Source organism: Lepus europaeus, chromosome 10 (assembly GCF_033115175.1).
Source record: "Lepus europaeus isolate LE1 chromosome 10, mLepTim1.pri, whole genome shotgun sequence".
Classification (NCBI taxonomy): domain Eukaryota; kingdom Metazoa; phylum Chordata; class Mammalia; order Lagomorpha; family Leporidae; genus Lepus; species Lepus europaeus.
In genome coordinates, this window is record NC_084836.1 from 8,618,352 (window position 1) to 8,641,000 (window position 22,649).

At 46.8% G+C, this 22,649-nt stretch overlaps 1 protein-coding gene across 6 annotated transcripts in view; it reads left to right on the forward strand.

Moving 5' to 3' along the window:
- The first annotated feature begins 4,874 nt into the window (after positions 1 to 4,874).
- The window catches only part of DMC1 (DNA meiotic recombinase 1), a 45,091-nt gene continuing 27,316 nt past the window's right edge, over positions 4,875 to 22,649 (forward strand). For 2 of the 6 annotated variants that reach the window (XM_062201954.1, XM_062201959.1), the window contains exons 1-6: positions 4,896 to 4,989; positions 7,809 to 7,892; positions 8,433 to 8,477; positions 9,700 to 9,846; positions 12,167 to 12,249; positions 20,831 to 20,883. In XM_062201954.1, the coding sequence (XP_062057938.1) occupies positions 7,842 to 7,892; positions 8,433 to 8,477; positions 9,700 to 9,846; positions 12,167 to 12,249; positions 20,831 to 20,883 (379 nt within the window). In that variant the 5' untranslated portion in view covers positions 4,896 to 4,989; positions 7,809 to 7,841. Of the gene's footprint in view, positions 5,029 to 7,808; positions 7,893 to 8,432; positions 8,478 to 9,699; positions 9,847 to 12,166; positions 12,250 to 20,830; positions 20,884 to 22,649 lie in introns of all 6 variants that reach the window. The other 4 variants (XM_062201955.1, XM_062201958.1, XM_062201957.1 and 1 more) reach the window with 4 other exon arrangements.

Below are 22,649 nucleotides of genomic sequence, written 5' to 3' on the forward strand. Positions count from 1 at the left end.
CCACATGCGTGGCAAGAGCCCAAGCATTGGGCCATCTTTTGCCGCTTATCCCAGGCCATTAGCAGAGATCTGGATAAAAAGTGGAGTAGCCAGGACACGAACCAGTGCCCACATGGGATGCTGGCCTCGCAGGAGGTGGCTTTCCCACGATCATTTGTGCGAAGCCCTCGGCGCCATGTCCGACACACGGCGGGTGTAGTGTGTTCCGCTCTCATCCTCAATATCACCCAGAGCTCTACTTGGTTCCCAAGCTGCAAATCTCATTCCTTTTTAAACTGTTTAAAATTAATTTGATAGAGACAGAGACAGAGTTCCCACCCACTGGTTCACTCCCCTCATGCCTGCCATAGATCGGCTGGGGCTGAAGCTGGGGTGGAAGCCAGTAATTGGGAATGCAGCCCAGGTCTCCCCCATGATGGCAGGGACCCCAACACTTGAGCCATTACCACTGCTGCTCAAGGTTGCGTTATGAACGCAGGTAGCTGGAGTCAGGAGCCAGACGTGGGGCTTAAACCCGCACGGTGATTTGGGATGCAAACATCTTAATGCTTGGCCAAATGCCTGCCCCTCTAATCCCTGTTATCCTCACCTGTGTCCTCAAGTCCAAGGCTTTAACAGCCTGGTTATGTGATTCTGATTAAAGTGCATAGCTGACTATGTGCGCAGATAGTTTAGTTGAAAGGTTAAAGATTTTTCAAAACTATGAAATATTTATGAGGATTCAAGAGTCATTATAGGGGCTGGCACTGTAGTGTAGCAGGTAAAGCAGGTAAATGCAGTGCCGGCATCCCATGTGGGCTCCAGTTCGAGTCCCGGCTGCCCCACTTTCCCATTACTCTTTTTTTTTTTTTTTTTAAGATTTATTTATTTGAAAGACAGAGTTACAGAGAGAGGTAGAGACACAGAGAGAGAGATCTTCCATCCACTGGTTCACTCCCCAGATGGCCGCAATGGCTGGAGCTGAGCCAATCTGAAGCCAGGAGCCAGGAGCTTCTTCCAGGTCTCCCACGTGGGTGCAGGGACCCAAGCACTTGAGCCATCTTCTACTGTTCTCCCAGCCCATAGCAGGGAGCTGGATCAGAAGTGGAGCAGCTGGGACTAGAACCAGCGCCCATGCGGGATGCCGGAACTTCAGGCCAGGGCTTTAATCCGCTGCGCCACAGCGCCGACCCCTCCCATTACTCTTCACTGTGCAGATCACATCTGGAATCCCGTGCTCACTGCTGGGCACCACTGTGACACACACCTAGGTGACGTAAGTGGCAGAAACCAGGGACATTTGGTCTGATGGGGACATAAGGGGCCACTGCCTGCAGTGCTGGCATCTCACATGGGTACCAGCTACTCCATTTCCCATCCAGCTCTCTGCTATGGCCTGGGAAAGCAGTGGAGGGTGGCCCGAGTCCTTGGGCCCCTGCACCAGCATGGGAGACCTGGAAGAAGCTTCTGGTTCCTGGCTTCGGATGGGCTCAGCTCCAGCTATTGTGGCCATTTGGGGAGTGAACAAGCGGATGGAAGACCTCTCTCTCTCTCTCTCTCTCTCTCTCTCTGCCTCTTGGTAACTCTGCCTTTCAAACAAATAAATAAATCTTTTAAAAAAGATTTAAAAAATAAATAAAATTATTAAATTAAAAGAAAGAATGCATCTTATGGAGTCTGGTGTTTTGGTACAGCAGGTTAAGCTGCAGTAGCAACTACAGCATCCCACATGGGCACTGATTCCAGTCCCGGCTGCTCTGCTCCGATCCAGCTCCCTGCTAATGGGCCTAGAAAAGCAGTGGAGGATGGCCCAAGTACTTAGTCCCCTGCACCCACGTGGGAGACCCGATGGAGGCCCCAGCTCCTGGCTTCCCCGTGGCCCAACCTTGGCTGTTGTGGCCATTTGGGGAGTGAACAAGCAGGTCTCTCCCTGCCTCTCCCTCTCTGTAACTCTGCTGCTCAAATACATAACTCTTTTTTTAAAAAAATGCAAGGACTTCAGTTTTTTCCACCAAGATAAACATCTTTCAGGTCCCTTTCACAAACTTTTTGAAGTTCCCCTGTATTATGTATTCTCACTGGATCAGAGAGTAACCAGTTAATGGTCACTGAGCATCTTCGCTCTGGTTCCCCACAGCCTCATCCCTCACAAGGTGATGCAATAAGGGGCAGATTTCACTACAGGAAAAGAACCCCCAAAATACGGGGCTAGCAGTTCAGGTAGGGCAGCTGCTGTGCCTGGTTCTCCTGCCCCGGGGAAGGGATGGGGGAGACCTTGACGCTGTAACAATCTCCAGGGAGCGCAGTTAAAGCCCTTAGGTTTTTACAGTCGCAGCAACTGTCTCCAAGCGGAGGGTAAGTGTGTTTTTCTTTTCTTTTTTTTTTTTTAAAGATTTATTTATTTAAAGGTCAGAGTTACACAGAGAGAGGAGAGGCAGAGAGAGAGGTCTCCCATCTGCTGGTTCACTCCCCAGTAGGCCACAGCTGAACCCATCTGAAGCCAGGAGCTTCCTCTGGGTCTCCCACTTGGTTTCAAGGGCCCAAGGACTTGAGCCATCGTCTACTGCTTTCCCAGGCCACAGCAGAGAGCTGGATCGGAAGTGGAGCAGCTGGGCTAGAACTGGCGCCCATATGGGATGCCGGCACTGCAGGCAGCGGCTTTACCCGCTATGTCACAGCACTGACCCCAGTAAGTGTGTTTGTAAGTTTTCTTACCTCTAGAATGGAAGCAAATGGCTCCAGAGAAGGAGCATAAGTTTCTAAATCTCTCTGGAGCACTTTACTCTCTCATTTCCCAAGCATCTTTGCTATTCCATCGCGATCCCAGGACTATGTAGAAAAGTGAGAACATTCACGGGGAATTGATTATCTTGCGTCCAGGGGGGCACTCTCCAGGGTTCCCTCTACTTCCCGGAACTGCCCACACACCTCCTTCCAGATCCCTCAAGGACTGGGGTCGTGTTGTTGTAGATTCCCCAGCCCCCAGCACTCAGCACCATGCCGGAGACATAGCGGGCAATCCAGGAATCTTTTCTGAATGGATTCAGCATGTTTCAGGGAAAATCTACCCAGTGGAAAGTCTTATGTTGTGATGAGCCTTCATTCTTGAATTCTCTGCAGAAGCGTTTCTCAAGTTGAAGGCCCAGAAACTCCATGGGCACCTGTGGGCAGAGGCGCCCGTAGCACTGGAATCATTCTACTCAGGTTCGGTTATAAGGTGGCTGTCCACAGAGGGGCAGTAAAGTGTAGTGTTTAAAATTCAGGTCTTGATTGTAATCCCGTCGCCTGTTTTTAATGTCTTAAGAATATCATAAAGATGACACAAAATTTAAATTTTTTATGGAGGAACTGTGGACTCCCCGAAGGATTTTAAAACGTGGGCAAACTATACGAGTATTGCCTGGTTACTAACTGACACAATCTGGTTTGCTGTGCTCTGTATGTTGAATAGGAAAAATAGCATTTTGCCATGTGGGATATATTTTTTTAAATGTAGACATATTTTCAGTCTTTTATGACTTTGAGTTTTGTATGGTCTTTAAAAATATTTTCCTCATTCTGAAATGTTAGTACATTGCCCCGTGTTTTCTTCTAGTATTTTTATGATGCTGTTCATATTTAATCTTTGGATCCATGTGGTACATATTTTGGTATAAGGTGTGAAATATGGCCCTAATTTTATTTTCCATCCAGATGGGGTTCCAACTTCGCTGAGCTCACTTACCCGCTGACCTGAAATGCCGCCTTCATCACAGTCAGAATTCTTGCATGCTACGAAAGTCTAACCTTTTCTGGTCCTCGTTTGAATAGAAAGGTTTTCCCGCGCACCTCGTGACTCCCGGGGGCTGCTGTTTCAAAGCACTTTCAGGGCTGCACACAGCCTTCGAGGGGGCACCGACCCGAAACACAAAGTCGCATAGATCATTCCTGTGAAGCCGGTGCTCCCACGGGTACGAAGTCGCAAGCCATTTCCATCCTCACCCCGATCTGTCAGTACCAAGCTCACTTCAGTTTCTCGCGCTGGGCGCACGGCACGGAACCCTCCAATATTGTGAACACTTCTCCTCCCCAGCTGTCGCTACAGCAAACTGCATATGGCGCGGTTCCCCAAACCTTCGCGCTGCGCTCTTGGCAGCTCCGGTTCGCCGGGAAGGCGCCCCAGCCCCGGAGCTGCGGGCACCGAGCAGAGCCGGGGCGCTCCCTTCGCGGGCGAGGACGGCCGGCTCGGCGGGCTCCGGCGGCAGTGCCCCGGGTGGAGGGGCTACAGCACCGAAGGTTCAGGGCGTCCTGCCACGTAAACACTTCCAGTCAGGAGGACACCTCCATCCTGAGGGGGAGCGTCAGTCCCAGAGAGGGAAACCGGGGGCCCCGAGGCGCTGGGGACGGGCCCCGAACCAGCGTCCTGAGAGGTGGGAGAAAACCGCGAGTACAGGCTTGGCGGGGAGGACGAGCGGCCGCGCGGGTCACCGCCCCCGTCGGCCACTTCCGCCCCAGCGCCCCTCCGACGTCTCCCTCAGCCCCAGGGTCGCCCCAGCTCTCTCCTCGCCTCCAGACCCTCCTCCTCCTCAGCACACTTCCGGCGCGGCGCCCCGGGCCCCTGCCCGGGCCGCCCCCAGCCAGGGCCCCGTTGCTCCCCGCCCCTCGGCCGAAGCTCCGCCCCCTCGCTCTGAGCCGCTGTCCACGGCCCGCCCTTCGGCCTGGCCCCGCCCCCGGCCCCGCCCCTCGCTCTGCGCCACGCCCCCTCGCTCTGCGCCGCTGTCCACGGCCCGCCCTTCGTCCCTCGCCCCGCCCCCAGCGCCCGTTTCCTCGCCCCGCCCCTCCCTCTGCGCCCGTTCCCGCGCCCCGCCCCTCGGCCCCGGCCCCGCCCCCTCTGCGCCCCGCCCCGCGGTCCGAGTCCCGTTTTGGCGCCAAACCTCAGCGTTCTGGGTCGGCGTTAGAATCCTGTCAGCTGAGGGCCGGAAAGCCTGAGTGGGGGGCGTAAGAGGTTCACTTCGACAGTCCGGGGCCACCGTGGGTCCGAGCGGAGCGGGTGGCCGAAAGGGAGAGGCTGTGAGGGGCTGAGGGGACTCCGAGTTGGGGAAGCGCGCCGCGAGCTGGTGTCGCGGGGTGTCGCGGGGTGTCGCGGGGCGGGAGGCCGGCGTCCCGTGCGCGGCCCGGATCTCGGCCACTTCCCGCCCCCGTCTTTTGGAGTCGCGTCGAACCCTGGCGTCTCGGCCTCCTGACGGGAGCATGGGGCCGGGGGACGCGGGCGAGGCTGGAGAGGGGACCCCGCTGCCCGGCCACGCCCGCGGCCCAGCGTTGGGTCGGCTTTCCTGGAGAAGGACCGGGACGGCCTTTTCGTTTGGTGCGGGGAGGTGCGTGGAGTGTTTTTCCCTCCACGAGGTCCGCTGCTGTGGAATCGCACCCATAGCTGAGGGGCGAGGTTCCAGAAGTTTCTGTGGAACCCGCTGTTCCCAGGCACTGCGTGGCGGCCGCGGGGCCTCTCTGCCTGGATTCGCCCCCTTTGTCCGGCTTCACCCCGACTTTGGTGTTAAGTGAGGAAATGGAATAGACCAAAAAGAATGGGCATTTGCGCCATATTTTATTCTAATGGACACAGTTATGTCTTGTAGCTTCTTAAGATTTAAAAAAAAACTACCGTGTTAAATCAAAGACTCTTTAACTTAAAAAAAAAAGATTTATTTATTTATTTATTTGAAAGACAGAGTTACAGAGAGAGAGGTCTTCCATCCGCTGGTTCACTCCCCAGATGGCCGCAACGGCCGGAGCTGAGCCAATACGAACTCAGGAGCCAGGAGTTTCTTCCGGGTCTCCCACGCAGGTGCTGGGGCCCAAGCACTTGGGCCATCTTCTACTGCTTTCCCAGGCCACAGCAGAGAGCTGGATCGGGAGTGGAGCAGCCAGGACTCAAACTGGCGCCCATATGGGATGCCAGCACTGCAGGCGGTGGCTTTACCAGCTACGGCATAGCACTGGCCCCTAATCTATTTAACTTTTATGGGCTCTAATGTAACATTGGGTATCCATGATATTTTTTTAAAAAATATTTTTGAGGGTCCAGCACCTTGGTGCAGTGGTCTAAGCCTCTGCCTGTGGTACCTGCATCCCAAATGAGAGTTGGTTCTAGTCCCGGCTGCTCCTCTTCCGATCCAGCTCTCTGCTATGGCCTGGGAAAGCAGTGGAGGATGGCCCAAGTCCTTGGGCCCCTGCACCTGTGTGGGAGACCTGGAGGAAGCTCCTGGCTCCTGGCTCCGGATAGGCCCAGCTCCAGCCATTACGGCCACATGGGGAGTGAATCTGCAGATGGAAGAACTTTGTCTCTCCCTTTCTCTCTAACTCTACCTCTGAAATAAATAAATAAAATCTTTAACTTTTTTTTTTTTTAAGTTTCACTGTATCTGAAAGGCAAAGAGAAAGAAAAAGAGAGCTTCCATTCACTGGTTCATTTCCCAAATGCCTGCAACAGCCAGGGCTGGGCCAGGCCAAACTGAAGTGTCAGGAACCCAATCAGGGTCTCCCATGTTGAGTGACAGGGACCCAAGTACTTGCGCTTCTCAGGGGGGGGGGCGGTGTGCATTAGCAGGAAGCCAGAATTGGAGGTGGAGGAGCCTGGACTTGAACCAGGCATTTCCATGTGGGATGCAAGTGTCCTGAGTGGTGTTTTAACCGCTGTACCAAATGCTTGCCATAACTACCATACTTTTAAATCTAAAAAAGAAATCATGACACTAGTAAGTACGAAGAAACAAAGTAGTAGTATTCTGTGAAAAACAGCTAAGAGCACCCATTCATAAGAAGCAGCAAGAAGGAAGGCATTTATCATATATGAGAAAGATACAATCTATTGAAGTTAAGTTTGAGGAAGATGACAATATCGAGATTCTTAGAGTGTTGTTAAAAATAAACACAAATTTAATAGCAATGTACAGTTCTAACAAACATTCTAAGCCAAAGGCAAGGATGTTATACAGTCATGATTAACTCTGCAGTCTGAAATCAGATTTAAAAAAAAAAGTATTGGCCGACGCTGCGGCTCACTAAGCTAATCCTCTGCCTTGCGGCACCAGCACACCAGGTTCTAGTCCCGGTAGGGGCACTGGATTCTGTCCCGGTTGCCCCTCTTCCAGGCCAGCTCTCTGCTGTGGCCAGGGAGTGCAGTGGAGGATGGCCCAAGTCCTTGGGCCCTGCACCCCATGGGAGACCAGGAGAAGCACCTGGCTCCTGGCTTCGGATCAGCGCGGTGCGCGGGCCGCAGTGCGCTGGCTGCGGCGGCCATTGGCAGGTGAACCAACGGCAAAGGAAGACCTTTCTCTCTGTCTCTCTCTCACTGTCCACTCTGCCTGTCAAAAAAAAAAAAAAAAAAAAAGTATGGGCCCAATGCTGTGGCAGAGCAAGTTAAGCCGCAGCCCCCATATGGACTCCATCCAGAAGAAGTTCCTGGCTCCTGACTTCTATCTGGCCCAGCTCTGGCTGTTGGGGCCATCTGGGAAGTGAATCAGCAGGTGGAAGATCTCTGTGTGTCTACCTAACTGTGTCTTTCAAATAAAATAAATAAATCTTTTTTTTTTAAAGTGAGCAGTTTTGAGGAAAAAAGAGAAGAAACAAAATAAAGCTCATCCCCACCGCCCCTCACATCCACACCCACAACAGAAATAATGCCCCGTGCCCAGCAGGCAGAAAATAGGCCAGCCCGGCATTTCCAAACTATGTTGTGCTTACTGTGCTTCTCTGCTCCTTGGTGACTTTGAAATAAAATCAAAGCAGCCTCTGGGCAAAGGATTTTTTACCGTCCAGTCTGACTGTGTAAACAATATTTCTTATTTTCCCAGAACTGACTATTTTTTCGTTGCTCACCTTTCACTATGAAGGAGGATCAGATTGTGCTGGAAGAACCAGGACTGCAAGATGACGAGGTATGATGAGAATGCAGACATCCAGTCCTTGCTCAAAACAGTTCCTTGTCTGTTAGCTACTGTTTTTAGAAACTGAGAGCAGAAATAAGACATAGTTATATATTACAAGTCTGTAACAACTTGTTTCTCAAGGGGTGCTAAGATTAGCTACTTAGCAACTGCTGTGAGAGTATGTTAATGACAACTGGATGGCCATACTGGTACCTGTGTTCATTGTACCCAGTAACACACTCTTCTGCAGGAGAAGAAAGTTGAGAAGACATATTTAAAAAATGTCAAATATTGTCCCACTCCTTTGGGTAACAGTTTTAAAGTTTTAGGGAGGCTATGACAAAGGTAATTGTCTTCCCAGCCCTTTCAATATTGGTGCTTTGAATTATGTAACAATGTGTTTAGAAAAAAATGATTGATCTTTTATCTGTCTAGAGATGTGGAATTTGAGACATTTTTGGAGTGTCTCATAGTTTTGAATTAACTCTTTAAACATGTAAAACAGATATGCAAAATTAAAACTATTTTTTTCTATTCCATCTCCCATAGGAATCTTTGTTTCAAGACATTGACCTGTTACAGAAACATGGAATTGTAAGTAGTTTTTCAGTGCTATATTAATCATCCAGTTCAGTTTTCTCCACATCATCCTTACTGACACTTGGGGGTGAGGGTGGGGTGCTGTCCTTTCATTCCAGGCATTTAGCAATATTCCTGGCCTCTGTTCACCATATGCCAGTAGTACCCTTCCAGTGTGACAACAAAAAATGTCTACAGACATTGTCAAGTGTAACTTAGAGGGCAAAATTGCCCTGGGTAGGAACCACTGATCAATTGCAAGTGTTCAGAAGTCCCTCCGCACCCATTCCCTAGCTCCTTATATGTACTGTTTTCATGAACAGAAAATGTAGTTCTTGGGGCCAGCTTTGAGATGCCGCAGGTTAAGCTGCTGCCTGTGATGCTGGCATCCCATATGGGCGCCGGTTTGAGTCCCGGCTACTCCACTTTAAATCCAGTTCCCTGCTAGTGTGCCTGGGAAAGCAGCGGAGGGTGTGCCAAGGGCTTAGGTCCCTGCCACCCACATGCGAGACTTGAATGGCGTTCCAGGCTCCTGGCTCGGCCTGTTGCAGCTGCTTGGGGAGTGAAGCAGCAGATGGAAGATTCTCTGTCTCTCCCTCTGTCTCTGTAACTCTGCCTTTCAGATAAATAAAACTTAAAAGGAAAATGTAATCCTGTGTGCCAGGTGACTGAATAAATGATGTTGGACTTTGAGTAGCCAACTAGATGGATTTCAGCCGTAATCAAGTGGTAGTAAAACTGCTGACATTATCTTTTGAAGCCCTCATATTTAATCTCTTTCAGTTGATTTTAGAAAATAAAAACAAGAGAAAATCCTGGTCCTTTGGTGATGTAGTTATTTGCATTCTCCAGGGGCAGATGAAAAAAATTTTACAGGAACATGTTGGAAATGAAATACTGTAGAAGAAAGGAGCTGAACTGAGGGGGTGAAATGTGTGATAAATTTGTTAGCTTTTCCACCAACAGACTTTTATTTTGAATTCCTTGTTACATTGCCATGGACTCAGTAACATTCTTGGGAAATCAGGGCACAGCCAGAACATTTGGCAACTTGCTGGGTATGTTCGACTTAGATATTTCCAGAACATTTGGCTATGTGGTGGGTGGATTCCACCTGGTTGCTTGTATAAAATTGGCATCCTGATGAGGGAGGTGGACACAAAAGCACATGACATAGTATGGGAGCCTTTCAGCTTGGTGTTTTATCAATCTGCTTTGCCCATTCTTTTATTTGCAGAACGTGGCTGACATTAAGAAACTAAAGTCAGTGGGAATCTGTACCATCAAAGGGATACAAATGACAACAAGAAGAGCCCTATCCAATGTCAAAGGGCTTTCTGAAGCCAAAGTGGACAAAATTAAAGAGGCAGCCAACAAACTGATTGTAAGCAAAATCCATTCTTTGCCATGTTAGAATGACCCTGTGAGTCTTCATAGCCTTCCTCAAGAGAACACTAGGAACTGTTGTCGGAACTCTGAGTCCCTGTAGCTCACGACATAATCTCCCCATGTTAACTTTTTCTCACTGCAGTCTCAAAGCAATAGCAATTCATTTCTGAAAGATAGAGGTGGAGGTTAAGAGACCTAGAACATTAAGGAAGGTAATTGTTTTAACTAAAGCTTTTCTTTTGGTCTCCTTCTAAATTATGTCTCTGGCTTCTTTTTCTTTACCTTTCTTTCTCTTTTTCAGCTTGTTTGTTTCTACCTTCCTTATCCTTATGGCCTCCTCAAGGAATATGGTCAGTGAGGCTGCAGAGCTAAAGTGACCCCTACGTCTAGCCGGGCCCAGGAACGGTGAGGGGCCCCTGCAGCTGCTGACAGACAGAAACATTATGCCTTTGAGCCAGGCTCTTGTGGAGAGCTTTTGGAGACCTCTAGAGGCACCAGCTCTGGTGATAAAAAGTACAGGAAGGAGTCTGCAAGCTCCTTCTTTGCAGAAGAGCAAACCTCTCCATTTCTCCAAGTATATGTGAGGATCCCATTGGCACGTCTAAGAAGCCCTGTCATTGACAACCATTTGGTTTCCTTCTTCAGAGACGATCAAGACAGATGATACAGGTGGAGGTAGTTCTGAACTGGGAGAGCACCGAAATGAGCTACCCTGGATCAGGCTCAGTGGCTGTAGCTTCTGAGTATACCCACAGGCCAATTCCACAACTGCTGGGGTGGCTACAGAACCCCTGGGGCAGTACCCAGAGTTAGGGAAACTACTACGTTGTAGCTCCTAGACATTAGTTTTCTTTTGTTTAAAAACTAAACCTCGTTATCAAAGAAAAGAATCCCCCTCCTTTTTAAGCACCATTTAAACACCCAGAGTTTTATCCTCCCTTAGCTAAAGCTGTTTATTCTTAAGGAAAGAGAAAGAGATTGACAGAGAGAAAGAAAGCTGGTTTCATTGGACAGTGGTTTTAAACATTGGTGTATTTCAGAATCAAAGAGAGAGAAAAGAAAGAGAAAGCAAGCCAGCCAACAGATGGTCACTGAAGTAGGATAGGGCCTGGGCTTGCTGCCACCCCCGCTCCCAAATCCTCCAGAGTTTGAGAGCCACTGTGATACTATCAAACAACACACACTGTAGACCCAAGCAGGGACCATTTTCACTAGATTCTCCACTGCATCAGCTGTAGCTCACTAATTCAGCAAATAAGTAGCCTATCATGTGAAACTTTGTCCCGTGAACAGTGGAAACTGGGATTTCTGTGCTCCTTGAGGTTTCTACAGTTAGAAATAAAAGATGGTGTTAAATAAAATCAGCTGGATCCTTCAGTAAACTGTTCTGATCAATGGTGTAAATATCTTCAATCTTGACAGCTATCCTATTTAAGAAATACTATTATATCTCTATTTAACCCAAAAGAAGAAGCTGAAATACAATATTAAGTAGTTTAACTCCACATCACACAGCTAATAAGTATTAGAAATATATTATTTTATATATTATATTATATTATATATTAGAGTTATAGGATGGTTCCAAAACATGTGTTCCTAACCATGGCCCTGCTATACTGCCTTCAAAGACGGATGAAGGTGGGTTGTTGGCAAAGGAGTTAAGATGCTGCTTGTGGGAACAGTGTTGTGGTGTAGCAGCTTAAAATACCTCATATGACGCCCTCATCCCATATCCAGGTACCAGAGTCCTGGCTATGGGAGTAATGTGCCTGGGAAGGCAGTGGATGATGGTCCAAGTGCTTGGGCCCCTTCTACTTATGTGGCAGATCCAAATGGAGTTCCTGGCTCCTGGCTTCAGCCTAGTCCAGCCACAGCCATTGAGGCCATTTGGGCAGTGAACCAGCAGATGGAAGATCTCTATCCCCTACCCCCATTTTTTTTTTTAAAATGCTGCTTGGGACACCTGCATCTGTATGGAGTGCCTGGGTTCAAGTCCCAGCTCTACTCCCAGTTCCAGCTTCTTGCTATTGCAGACCCTGGTAGGCAGCAGGTGATGGCTCAAGTGATTGAGTCCCTGCCATCCACATGAGAGACCTGGGGTCGTGAGCATATGAGGAATGAACCAGCAGAAGAGAGATGTCTGACTGTTTCTCTCTGTATCTCTGCTTCTCAAATTTAAAAATTCTAATTAATAAAGAAAGACAAATGAACTGTACTCATATTGATAATTGAGGATATAGTTTTTGTCAGTCTCTGAAAGTAAAACCATCATCTTACACACTTTTTGTACTTTCCTTTCTATGTTTCTGTAGGAACCAGGATTCTTGACTGCATTTGAGTATAGTGAAAAGAGGAAGATGGTTTTCCATATCACCACTGGGAGCCAGGAGTTTGAGTGTGTATCTCACATTTTTTTTATAACCATCAAGCAGTTTTTGGAATACCATGTTCCTTTTCCTGTAACTGGTTGTTATTTCTACTATAAGTACTAGAAATAGCTTCTTCTTTCAAAGTAGTTTAGTTTTTTTTTTTTTTTTTAATGCAAACTGAAGCAAATTCCAGACTGTAGGAATGGGATTAGATTTCTTATAAGAAATTCAGGTCCAAAACACAAATAGCTCCTGAATCAGCCTGTATTAATCTACAAACCACTTTAAGAAATCAGTTTAATTTTTCTCTCTCATTCCTTCTCCCTTGATGGGGGTCATTTCATTTTACTTTTAGGTTTCATTTAAAGAATAGTTACTAGATTGAATGTTTTAAAAGCAATGATCCAATGTTTTTTAGGAGCAGTTTTTTTCCCCCCCCACAGGCAGAGTGGACAGTGAGAGAGAGAGAGACAGTTCTTCCTTTTTACCATTGGTTCACCCTTCAATGGCCACTGTGGCCAGCGCGCTGCAGCCGGCGCATCACACTGATCCGAAGCCAGGAGCCAGGTGCTTCTCCTGGTCTCCCATGCGGGTGCAGGGCCCAAGGACCTGAGCCATCCTCCACTGCACTCCCGGGCCACAGCAGAGAGCTGGCCTGGAAGAGGGGCATCCGGGACAGAATCCGGCGCCCCGACCAGGACTAGAACCCGGTGTGCCGGTGCTTTAAGGTGGAGGATTAGCCTATTGAGCCACAGCGCTGGCCCAGCAGCAGTAGTTTTAACATTCCTTTTCATTTACTATTTTGTTATTTCTAAGACGTAGTCATCATCTTCCCAATGCAATTGACTAGAATCTGGGTTTCTTTTTTCCTTACTAATTGCCAAGATCAATTAAAAGAAAATCAATCTCTACAAAGTATTCCTCAAAACCCTGGCCTCCAAGAAAAAAGGATTTCATAGTCAGATATGCCTGTGCTTGGATGTCTGTGGATCAGATCAGACTTCACAGGTCTAAAACCAGACTTCTGATCTTTGTCCTAAATCTACTCCTCCCAAAGGTCCCTCAACTCAGATCTGACTCCTTCCCAATCCTCAGATGTAAAACTTTGGTGTCATTTGTGGCATCTTTCTTTCCCCTCACACCCTAACTATAATCCATGAACAATTCCTATTTGCTGTTTCAAAATGCAGCACATAGATTACAAGGAAATACAAGGGATGGAGAAAAAAGAAGACACATAGATTAAAAGAAAGTTAAGATATCATGTAATCATAATGTATAGATTTTACATGGATTCTGATTCAAACATCCTACAAAAAGCAAGACATATGACACAGTTGGGAAACTGAATACTTAGTAGATAGTTGGTATGAGGAATTACTGATTTTTAGGTATGGTAGTTATAATGTGATTATGTTAAAAATGAGAGCCCTGGAGTGGTCATTTGACCTAGCAGTTAAGAAGCTGGTCAGGAGTGCCTTGGTTCAATACCTGGCTAGCTTCCTGCTAATGCAGACTGTGGAAGGCAGCAGTTATGGCTCAAGTGATTGGGTTCCTGCCACTCCTAGGGAGTCCTGGGTTGAGATCCCGTTCCTGGCTTTGGCCCCAGTTGGTACCATGTAGGTATTTGAGAAGTGAACCAGTAGATGGAACTTTCTTTCTCACTCTCTCAAATAAAAATTAAAATAAATAATTAAAATAAAAAATAAAATAAATTAAAATTAGGCATACATACTAAAATATTTAGGATGAAATGAGATGTTATCTAATATATGCTTAAAATAGCATAGGAAGGGATGGAAATGACTGGAGGTTTATATGAAAAAAGATTGACCCTGAGTTGATAGTTGCAACCAAGTGATGGGTACATGATGGTTCATTATACTGGTTTTGTCTATGTTTGATATTTATTATTCACTTCTTAATGAGGTCTACTCTGATCACTTTACTTGAAAATATAAACTTCACACCTTCATCTGCTGTATTTCTTATATCTTTTTGCAGTCTTATTTATATTGATGCCATTTAATAACATCTGACACACCACACATTTTGCTTATTTATATTTATTGGCTGATCTCTCAGTAGAATGAAAGCTCCATGGGGTGAAAGATTTCTGTCTTTTATTCTTTGCCAAGTACACAAAACAGTCTCTGGCACAAATTAGATAATCAGTATTTGTTGAGTGAATGAATAAACAAATAATGAGTGGAATAAGTTTGGAAAATATAATCTCCTCTGTATTCTTCTTGGAGAGTCGCAGTGCATGCTGGTTGAATAAAGGCTCTAAAGTCCTGGAGTGAAAAAAATACCTGTTTAACTCAGCGTTGCCTCAGACTTTTAAAATCATAGAACCATTTTTTTTTCCAAGTAACAACTAAGGGAGAATTATTGGGACATCTCAAAGTAAAATTTTCAAAATCAGCTGGATCAACAAAACACTTGATCAAATGACAACTTGATATTCTCCAGTTGTTCTACCACATGGTAGTTTAAGAACCATTGAGGGGCCAGTGCTGTGGTATAGTGGGCAAAGCTGTCACCTGTGGCGCCAGCATCCTATATGGGCATCGATTCAAGTCCCAGCTGCTCTACTTCCCATCCAGCTCCCTGCTAATGTGCCTGGGAAATGCAGCAGAAGATGGCAAAAGTGCTTGGGCCCTGCACACATGTGGGAGACTAGAAGAAGCTCCTGGCTCCTGGCTTCAGAGCAGCCTAGCTCCACCAGCTACGATCATTTGGGGAGTGAACCAGCAAATGGAAGATCTCTGTCTTTTCCTCTCTCTGTAATTCTGTCTTACAAATAAATAAATAAATCTTTTAGAAAAAACTATCGGGCTAAAAAACTGATTACTATCATGGTAAGTTTTCTTTTTTGTTGTTTTTAAAGATTTATTTATTTATTTGAAAGGTAGAGAGAGAGAGGTCTTCCATCCACTGGTTCACTCCCCAAATGGTTGCAACGGCCAGAGCTGAGCTGATCCGAGGCCAGGAGCCAGGAACTTCTAGTTTCTCACACAGGTGCAGGGGCCCAAGGACTTGGGCCATCTTCCACTGCTTTCCCAGGCCATGGCAGAGAGTGGGGTCGGAAGTGGAGCAGCTGGGTCTCGAACTGGCGCCCATATGTGATGCCAGCTCTGCAGGCGGCAGCTTTACCTGCTACACCACAGCACCAGCCCCCATTGTAATTTTCTAGTGTCGCTGATGTTTGCTTGCAGATACAGAAAAGATCACTCAAAAGCTGGGGCCGGTGCCGCGGCTCAATAGGCTAATCCTCCGCCTAGCGGCGCCGGCACACCGGGTTCTAGTCCCGGTCGGGGCACCGATCCTGTCCCGGTTGCCCCTCTTCCAGGCCAGCTCTCTGCTGTGGCCAGGGAGTGCAGTGGAGGATGGCCCAAGCCCTTGGGCCCTGCACCCCATGGGAGACCAGGATAAACACCTGGCTCCTGCCATCGGATCAGCGCGGCGCGCCGGCCGCAGCGCGCTACCGCGGCGGCCATTGGAGGGTGAACCAACGGCAAAAGGAAGACCTTTCTCTCTGTCTCTGTCTCTCACTGTCCACTCTGCCTGTCAAAAAAAAAAAAAAAAAAAAAAAAGCTGGGTTTTTTAAAATTACTATTTGACTAATTAAAATGTTATACATTTTTCCCTTAAGCTTTAAGTCCATTTATAAATCTACCAATCTTTTTTTTTTTTTTTTTTTTGACAGGCAGAGTGGACAGTGAGAGAGAGAGACAGAGAGAAAGGTCTTCCTTTTGCCGTTGGTTCACCCTCCAATGGCCGCTGCGGCTGGCGCGCTGCGGCCGGCGCACCGCGCTGATCCGATGGCAAATCTACCAATCTTTAATGGGTCTTTTATAATTTGGTTAACTAGACTCCTTTAAACATTTTAAATCACATTAAGAATATTTTATTTTGTTAGCCTGAAAAGAAACTCAGACCAGCTCTCTAGAATAAACAAATACATTTGGAATTACAGAGTACACAAGCTATGCTGGGCCATAAGGTATAGCCAGAGCCTCAGAGGAAAGGGGACTTTTTTAAAAGATAAAAAGTCCCTGTGAGCTGCTGGAAAACAGGGGTTACAAAGACCAAAGGTTACAGGAGTTTGTTACAGGCACTGGTGTTAGCTGATTGGCTGAGACAACCATCCTGTAGGCAGTGTTCTTGTGCAAGCCGCTTATCTGGAATACTGCGTCTTGGTGAAGTTCTTGAGATAAATCAAAACATCGTTACCAGTCTACCTGCAGGAATGTCTCATGATGAACCTTGCATGAGGACTTCTTTCTCTTTTCTTTCTTTCTTTCTTTTTTTTTTTTTTATTTATTTAAAGCTTTATTTATTTACTTGAGAGGCACAGTTACAGAGAGGGAGAGACAGAGAGAAAGATCTTCCATACACTGGTTCATTCCCAAATGGCCACAATGGGCTGAGCTGGGCCAATCTGAAGCCAGGAACTCTTGCCAGGTCTCCCATGCAAGTGCAGGGGCCCAAGCACTTCTGCTGCCTTCCCAGGCCATTAGCAGAGAGCTGGATCAGAAGTGGAGCAGCCAGGACTAGAACCAGCGCCTATGTGGGATGTGGACGCCGAAGGTGGATGCTTAACCTGCTACGCCACAGCACTGGCCCCGGGCCTTCTTATTCATGACCTCCTCTGATTCTGTTTTGTTAGAGTTTAACATAAGTGACTATTTTAGTACCAGCAATTTTCACAATTTCCTTTACAAATCTTATTTGTCTAACTACTAACAAGTAAAATCTTCCCAAATACCTAAATGTCTTCAGTAAATCTCATAAATCTAGAAGTACAGTGAGTTTTAGGCTCTCTTACATGTTGAAATACTATTTATAAACATATCATCTAGTCTATCAGAGGCTAACTATTATTGTAAGAAGGCCAATTTGCTTAAACTATGAATGTCCTTGGGGCTGGCATTGTGGCATAGCAACTGGGGCTGTCGCTAACGACACCAGCATCCCGTGTGGGTGCTGGTTCATGTCCTGGCTGCTCTACTTCCTATCCAGCTCCCTACTGATGGCCTGGGAAAGCAGTGGAGAATGGCCCAAGTATTTGGTGCCCTACCACCCATGTGAGAGAAACAGATGAAGCTCCTGGCTTCTGGTTTTGGCCTGACCCAGCTCCAGCCGTTGAGGCCATTTGGGGAGTGAACCAGTGGATGGAAGATCTCTGTCTGTCTGTCTCTCTCTGTAATTCTGCCTTTCAGATCAATTAAAAAAAAGGGGGGAGTTCTCAAATACCAAATATGAATCACTTATTGCCAAATTTAATATGAAAATAGTAATCTTTGGGTTTGGTATTTGTCTAGGAATATTTTAAAAATACTATTTCTACACTTCATTCTAAATTTTCTCAAGTTTCACAAAATAAACAATTATGTTATTTCAAGTAATTTGGTGTACCCCTCCAGCTAAATTTTTGGGTTTACCTTTTTAATTGATTGAGATTGCATAGCAACCAGAGATTTCGTCTGGGATTTGGTAGAGCTATAGCCTTTCAGGGTAATTTTTCTCAAGCTGAGAAGGGACATAAAAGCTCTCTTAAAATCTTGCTAGGCCTATAAGATCTCCAAGGGCATGCCTTCCAAATGGGATGATCTCTCAGCCCATATTCTTTTTTTTTTTTTTTAAAGATGTATTTTATTTATTTGAAAGACAGAGTTACAGAGAGAGGTAGAGACAGAGAGAGTGGTCTTCCATCCACTGGTTCACTCCCCAGACGGATGCAACGGCTGGAGATGCACCGATCCAAAGCCAGGAGACAGGAGCTTCTTCCTGGTCGCCCACCCGGGTGTAGGGGCCCAAGCACTTGAGCCATCTTCCACTGCTTTCCCAGGCCACAGCAGAGAGCTGGATCAGAAGAGGAGCAGCCAGTAGTAGAACCAGCGCCCACATGGGATGCTGGCGCTTCAGCGCCGGCCCCTCAACCCATGTTCTTTAAATTATTCAGGTCAGCGTCTAGAATATTCTTTTCCTCACTGAAGTCTACAGGCCTCAATAAGTTTGTGGTGGGGCCAGTGCTGTGGTGTTGCGGGTAAAGCCGCCACCTGCAATGTCGGCATCTCATATGGGTGCTGGTTCAAGTCCCGACTGCTCCACTTCTGATTCAGCTCTCTGCAATGGCCTGGGGAAGCAGAAGACCCAAGAGCTTGGGCCCCTGCAACTGCATGGGAGATCTGGAAGACGCTTCTGGCTCCTGGCTTTCAATCGGCCCAGCTCAGGCCTTTGCGGCCATTTGGGGAGTGAACCAGTGGATGGGAGACCTCTCTCTCTCTGCCTCTACCTCTCTGTAACTCTTCCTTTCAAATAAATAAATCCTTAAAATACATTTGTGGATAACCTAACATTGTACAATTTACATTTAAATTGCTCTCTTAAAGCATGTACATGTAAATTTGTTGGATTATCTGTATCTCTTAAAACTTTGCTCTGTGGCCGACTCTGTGCCTTAACAAGCTAATCCTCCGCCTTGCGGCACCGGCACACCAGGTTCTAGTTCTGGGTGGGGCACCAGATTCTATCCCAGTTGCCCCTCTTCCAGGCCAGCTCTCTGCTATGGCCCGGGAAGGCAGTGGAGGATGGCCCAAGTCCTTGGGCCCTGCACCCGCATGGGAGACCAGGAGAAGCACCTGGCTCCTGGCTTCGGATCAGCGAGATGCGCCGGCCACAGCGGCCATTGGAGGGTGAACCAATGGCAAAAGGAAGACCTTTCTCTCTCTCTCTCTCTCTCTCTCTCTCTCTCTCTCTCACTATCCACTCTGCCTGTGGGGGGGGGGGGACTTTGCTCTGTGATCACATCTCAAAAGTCAGGCTTTTACAATTTTCAAAGTGTATCTACTATATTTTAGTACAGTTAACACAATATTTATCGCATTTAATGAATGAATGAATTCATGACTTAATTTTATATCTTTTCATATCATGAACATTAAACACTAAAACACTTGGTCACTAACCCGCTGTTCCATAGTGCCAGCCCCCGAACATTTTCTATTCTGACATGTGTCCATAAAGTTGGTCTGTGGAGCTGGTGCTGAGACATACCAGGTAAAGCTGTTGCTTGCCTTGCCAGTATCCCAGATGGGTGCCAGTTCAAGTCTCGGCTGCTCCACTTCTGATCCAGCTCTCTGCTACGGCCTGGGATAGCAGTGGAAGATGGCCTAAGTCCTTGGGCCCCTGCACCAGGGTGGGAGACCCAGAAGAAGCTTCCGGCTCCTGGATTCAGATCGGCTCAGCTCTGGCCATTGTGGCCATTTGAAGAGTGAACCAGTAGATGAAAGACCTCTATTTCTCTCTCTCCCCCTCTCTCCCTCTCTCTCTCTGCCTCTGCCTAACTTTGCCTTTAAAATAAATAAATAAATAAATCTTTTAAAAAATTTGGTCTGTGTAAGATACGCCAGCCATGTTGAGAGAGAGAGAGAGAGAGAGAGAGAGAGAGAGAGATTTCATACACTGGTTTATCCCCCCAAATGGCTACAATGGCCAGGGCTTGGCTAGGCAAAGCCAGGAGCCAGGAGTTTCTTCCAGTTCTCCCATATGGGTACAGGAGCCCAAGCACTTGGGCCATCTTCTGCTGCTTCCCCAGGCACATTAGCAGGAAGCTGGATCAGAAGTGGAACAGCTGGGACTCAAATCAGCACTGCAGATGGCAGCTTTACCTACTATGCCACAGATCTGGCCCCTCTAATTACATTTCTTTCTTTCTTTCTTTTTTTTTAAGATTTATTTATTTATTTGAAAGACAGAGTTACAGAGAGAGAGAAGTCTTCCATCTGCTGATTCACTCCCCAACTGGCTGCAACGGCCGGAGCTGCACCGATCTGAAGCCAGGGGCTAGGAGCTTCTTCCAGGTCTCCCACATGGGTGCAGGGGCCCAAGGACTTGGGCCATCTTCTACTGCTTTCCCAGGTGCACTTAGTAGGGAGCAGCCCACATGGGATGCCAGCACTGCAGGTGATGGCTCTACCTGCTATGCCACAGCACTGGCCCCCTAAAGTACATTTCAATCTAAAGCATAGTGAGACATAAGGACCTTATTAACCCATTTACTATTGACATGCAAAAGTAAGAGTAGGGTTTATAAGCTTTTTTTTTTTCTTTTAAAGAGTATTTATTTTGAAAGCAAGATTTACAGAGAGAGGGACAAAGAGAGATCTATCCACTGGTTTACTCCCCAGATGACTGCAAGGGCCTGCAATGGGCCAGGTGGAAGCCAGGAGCCAAGAGCCTAATCTGGTGTCCCACATGGGTGATGGGGGCCCGATCACTTGGGCCATTTTCTTCTGCTTTTCCCAGGTCATTATCAGGGAGCTGAATCAGAAGTAGAGCAGCTAGGACGTGAACCAATGCCCGTATGGGATGCTGGCATCGCAGATGATGGCTTTACCCACGTACTATGCCATAGTGTGACCCCACAAGTTGTTTTGTTGATCCACCTGCCCATACACAGTAGACTTTGTGATCTGAACATGAGGAATGCCGTTTGTCCAACATAGAATTACTGTTAGATACAATACTAATGATATTAATATTTTCTCCCTTCTTGTTATCTCTATTTTTATACCTGTTACTAATGCTTTCTATTTCCAGTAAGTTGCTAGGGGGTGGAATTGAAAGCATGGCAATCACAGAAGCTTTTGGAGGTAGGTACAACCTCAATATTTTATTGTATGAAATTATATCTACATAATTAAGTAAACAATCAATAGTGTTTGGTATCTGTTTTGGAACTTATGATACAGTCATTATAATTATGGAATCACTCTGGACTGCAGTGAAAATGCATACCAACACACACAGATGGATTTCATTGGTATTTTCCATCCTTTTACCTCTGATTCCCATAGAAGAGAATAGAATTTTTCCCCTTTTAAGATAATTGAGGGGCCGGCACTGTGGCGCAGCGGGTTAATGCCCTGGCCTGAAGCACCGGCATCCCATATGGGCACCGGTTCTAGTCCTGGATGCTCCTCTTCCAATCCAGATCTCTGTTATAGCCTGGGAAAGCAGTAGAAGATGGCTCAAGTTCTAGGGCTCCTGCACCCACGTGGGAGACCCAGAAGAAGCTCCTGGCTCTTGGATTCAGATCAGCTCAGCTCTGGCTGTTGCAGCCATTTGGAGAGTGAACCAGCGGATGGAAGACCTCTCTCTCTCTGTCTCTGCCTCTCTCTGTAACTCTGTCTTTCAAATAAATAAAATAAATCTTTAAAAAAAAAAAGATAATTGAAGGGCCAGCGCTGTGGCACAGTGGGTTAATGCCCTGGCCTGCTGTGCAGGCATCCCATATGGGCGCTGGTTCGAGACCCAGCTGTTCCACTTCTGATCCAGCTCTCTGCTGTGGCCTGTGAAAGCAGTAAAAGATAGCCCAAGTCCTTGGGCCCCTGCATCTACGTGGGAGACCCCAAGGGGGCTTCTGGCTGCTGGCTCCTGACTTCAGATCAGCTCAGTTTTGGCCATTGTGGCCAACTGGGGAGTGAACCATTGGATGGAAGTTCTCTCTCTCTCTCTCTCTCTCTCTCTCTCTCTCTCTGTATAACTCTGAATTTCAAATAAATCTTTTTTAAAAAAAGATAATTGAATAATGAAGCCAATCTTATGCTTAGACAGTGCATGTTCCATGAACATAATTAACTTCTCTCTTCCCTAACTATATCCTCTATTTTTTAAAAATCAGTTTTATGCATAGCTTCATTTTAGACCACATCTGACAATTCAGTCTTAGTTGTCCTTTGTCCTTAGTCATAAAAAACTAAATCTGTTTTGTTGTTATTTTTTTCTATTGAGTTGGGAAATAAATCTGATTTCTGTTATTTCTGTTGTCTCTGACTTACAGGTTTACCTTCTTTATTGATAGCTGTAAGCTTGTTGCTGGATTTTTTTAAATATTTTATTTGAAAGTCAAAATGGCAGAAAGGAAGAGACAGAGATAGAAAGAGATCTTTTATCTGCTAGTTCACTCCCCAAATGCTGCAATGGCCATGGCTGGTCCAGGCCAAAGCCAGGAGCTGGGAACTGCATCTGGGTATGCCATGTGGGTGGCAGTGGCCCAAGTAGTTAGGTCATCCACTGCTCTTCCAGGCACATGAGCAGGGAGCGGTATCAGAAGTGAAGCATACAGTACCTAATCTGGCACTCTGATACGGGAGGCGGGCATCACAAGCAGTGGTTTCACTTGCTGTACCACCACACCATCTCCTGTTGCCTGGTTTTAATCTATGAGCATTCAGTGGGCCTCAATAGGTGAATAGGATTCCTCTAGAGAGAATTTGCTTCTGCTGGTACTGAGTGATGCCACTTATGTGAGAGTACCTCCACTTCCCCTTGAAGATCTCAGTTCAGAGGAAGAGGCCCAGGCTTGCTTTACTATGACAGGAGTCTTTTTTTTTTTTTTTTTTTTAAATTTTTTTTT